The sequence below is a fragment of the Sarcophilus harrisii genome, chromosome 6 (genome assembly GCF_902635505.1).
Source record: "Sarcophilus harrisii chromosome 6, mSarHar1.11, whole genome shotgun sequence".
Lineage (NCBI taxonomy): Eukaryota > Metazoa > Chordata > Mammalia > Dasyuromorphia > Dasyuridae > Sarcophilus > Sarcophilus harrisii.
The window spans coordinates 252,747,312-252,749,868 of NC_045431.1; the positions used below are offsets into that span (position 1 = coordinate 252,747,312).

The following is a 2,557-nucleotide window of genomic DNA, read 5'->3' on the forward strand; positions in this document are numbered from 1 at the left end:
AGTCATCATCAAAAACAATTATAAATTTTATTTACATATTAACAGCTATAACAACAGGAATATTTCTGAACATGTCTGTACATGCATGCATATGGATGAGTACATATCTGCCTATTTATATCTATATATACATGCATACAAATGTATACATACATAGTATTTGTGTATAAAATGAATATATAAAATTGGGGAGAAAAGGGATTGGAAAATATCTTATCTTTAGAAAATGGAGCTGATTTTTAAAAGAGGCTAGAAGTACTAAAAGGCAGAGGTAATGAAGTAGTAACTTTCAGAAAAGAGATACACAACAAATATTTTCAGATAATGTTGCATTTTCATTAGGTTTTTAAACATTGCACTGAATTACGTCAATATCAACAATAAAATATTAATAATTCTATTGTATTTGCCTTCTATTCTAGGGAGAAAAGTTTTATGGAGGTGGGAAGGAGGCCTAACCACCCTACACAGTAAAGAGTAAGGAGTTTGAGTAGTTACTTTTTTATGGCTTGTTTTCAGTTTTCACATTGTCCTTTCACTCAGGCATGGATTCATAACGAGACACATATGCTCAAAGTAACTAAGTCTAAATAACAGATGAGTATAAGATTAGTGCTTCTGAATATATTCATGGTTCATTTAAGTGAATGGAGCTATCAATTTCAACAGAATATTTAAGCAACCGATGTTGCTGTGGTTGTTTAGTTGTTGCTGTTCCTTCCCATGTAGCTACTGTTTTCTTTGACAGTAATGATAATAATGATGGTAATAATTTAATAAGAAATTATTTTCTGTCTATTAACTTCCTGATTGTTTCCTTTACTTCATTGTTCCTCAGACTGTATATTAAGGGGTTTAGCATGGGAATGACCACTGCATAGAAAACAGAACCCATTTTTTTGGTAAACCAGGTACTTTTAGTATTGGGTATACAGTAGAGGAAAAGGACTGTTCCATAGAAGACTCCAACAGCTGTCAGGTGAGAGGCACAAGTGGAAAAGGCTTTATGCCTTGCCCTAACTGAATGCATCTTCATCACAGTTACAAAAATAAAAATATAAGAAGAGCATATGACCATGAGTGTGCTCAACATATTAAAATTTGAAACTATAAAAAGTATCAGCTCACTAAAGTGTTTATCAGAGCAGGCAGCAGAAAGTAAGGCAGAATAATCACAGACAAAATTATCAATGATGTTACTCCCACAAAAAGATAATACAAGGAGAGAGTAAGTGAATAGCAGAGAGAAAAGTGTACCCCAGGAATATGCTGTAGCCATCAGCAGAGTACAACGTTTTGGGGACATGATGACCATGTATAAAAGGGGATTACAAATGGCCACAAAACGATCATATGCCATCACTGCCAACATAAAAGTGTCAGTAAGAGCACAATTAGCAATAAAGAAAAATTGGGTCATGCAAATAGAAAAAGGCATTGCCCTATCTTCTGCAAGTAAGTTTTCCAACAGCTTTGGTATAACAACAGTGGAGTAACAGAAATCCACAAGGGATAAGTGTTTAAGGAAAAAATACATTGGGGTATGTAATTTGGAGTTTATAACAATGATTGCAATCATTCCAAGATTCCCCATTACACTGATGACATAGATAGCCAAAAACACTAGAAAGAGAGGAATCTGAAATTCAGGGTAGTCAGAGAATCCCAAGAGAATGAAAATAACTGTAGTACTCTGATTTCTGTCAATGATCATCATGGCTAAATTTGAAAGAGTTTTAAAAATAAATCCTGAAAAGAAAAATGGTATAATGAGAAAGATATTGGTAATGAGATGAAGGTAGTTTAAAATAAATAATAACAATTAATGAATATTTAAAGAAATTTAATTTTTCCTCTATGAAAGGCAATTTTATCTAGTAGTTAAAAAGTAAGCTTTGAAGTGAGAAAGTTATAGATCCGTATCTTCGTATCTTCTCTCTGACATATACTAATCTGTGAACCCATTCACAGCCCACATAAAAGTTCAGGGGCCAATCTACTTTGGACAAGATGATTTTACAAAGAAAACTATTTATACCAAAAAAGTTAAAGGTCTAGACAAAATAACTGATGATAAAAATAATAGTAATAATTCATTGTTGAACTAGTATTTATTGAAAACTTAGATAAAATCACATTTTTGAAACATTCAGAAAGGATGGATAAAGAGAAAGGGAAATTATAGAATGATAAATTTAAAGGAAAGGGGAGATAAAAATATGGGAATGGAAGAGAAAGGAGGAAAGGGTAAGAGAGAGGAGGAGTGTTTTCCAGAATACTGCATGTTCCTATTTATGCATTCATTTTTCTTCCTCCTTCAAATCTTTATACCTTTTTTTTCTTTTTAGTAAGTTGTTATGTGATTTCTCAGAATGAGATGACTTCCACAGGAGACACTTAACATAAACTTCAGACCTTCTATTTCTGACTTTAATAATTTTTTTCTCTTCTCCTAAGCTATGTAGAATACAGAAAAAGTATCCTCTAATCTGTTGTAAATATATTTATGTTAATTTTGGATATATTCTCCAAATACACACAAATGAGAACTCATTAT

At 32.1% G+C, this 2,557-nt stretch overlaps 1 protein-coding gene across 1 annotated transcript; it reads right to left on the reverse strand.

Annotated features, from left to right (window-relative positions):
• Window positions 1-784: 784 nt before the first annotated feature.
• Window positions 785-1,717, reverse strand: LOC100928749 (olfactory receptor 5D18-like). The gene has a single exon (XM_012552984.1). The coding sequence runs from the start codon at window positions 1,715-1,717 to the stop codon at window positions 785-787; it is 933 nt and encodes a 310-aa protein (XP_012408438.1).
• Between the last annotated feature and the right edge of the window lie 840 nt (window positions 1,718-2,557).

Excerpts from the sequence above, each read along its gene's own strand:
- LOC100928749 (XM_012552984.1), bottom strand. The coding sequence starts at position 1,717 with ATGATGATCATTGACAGAAATCAGAGTACTACAGTTATTTTCATTCTC.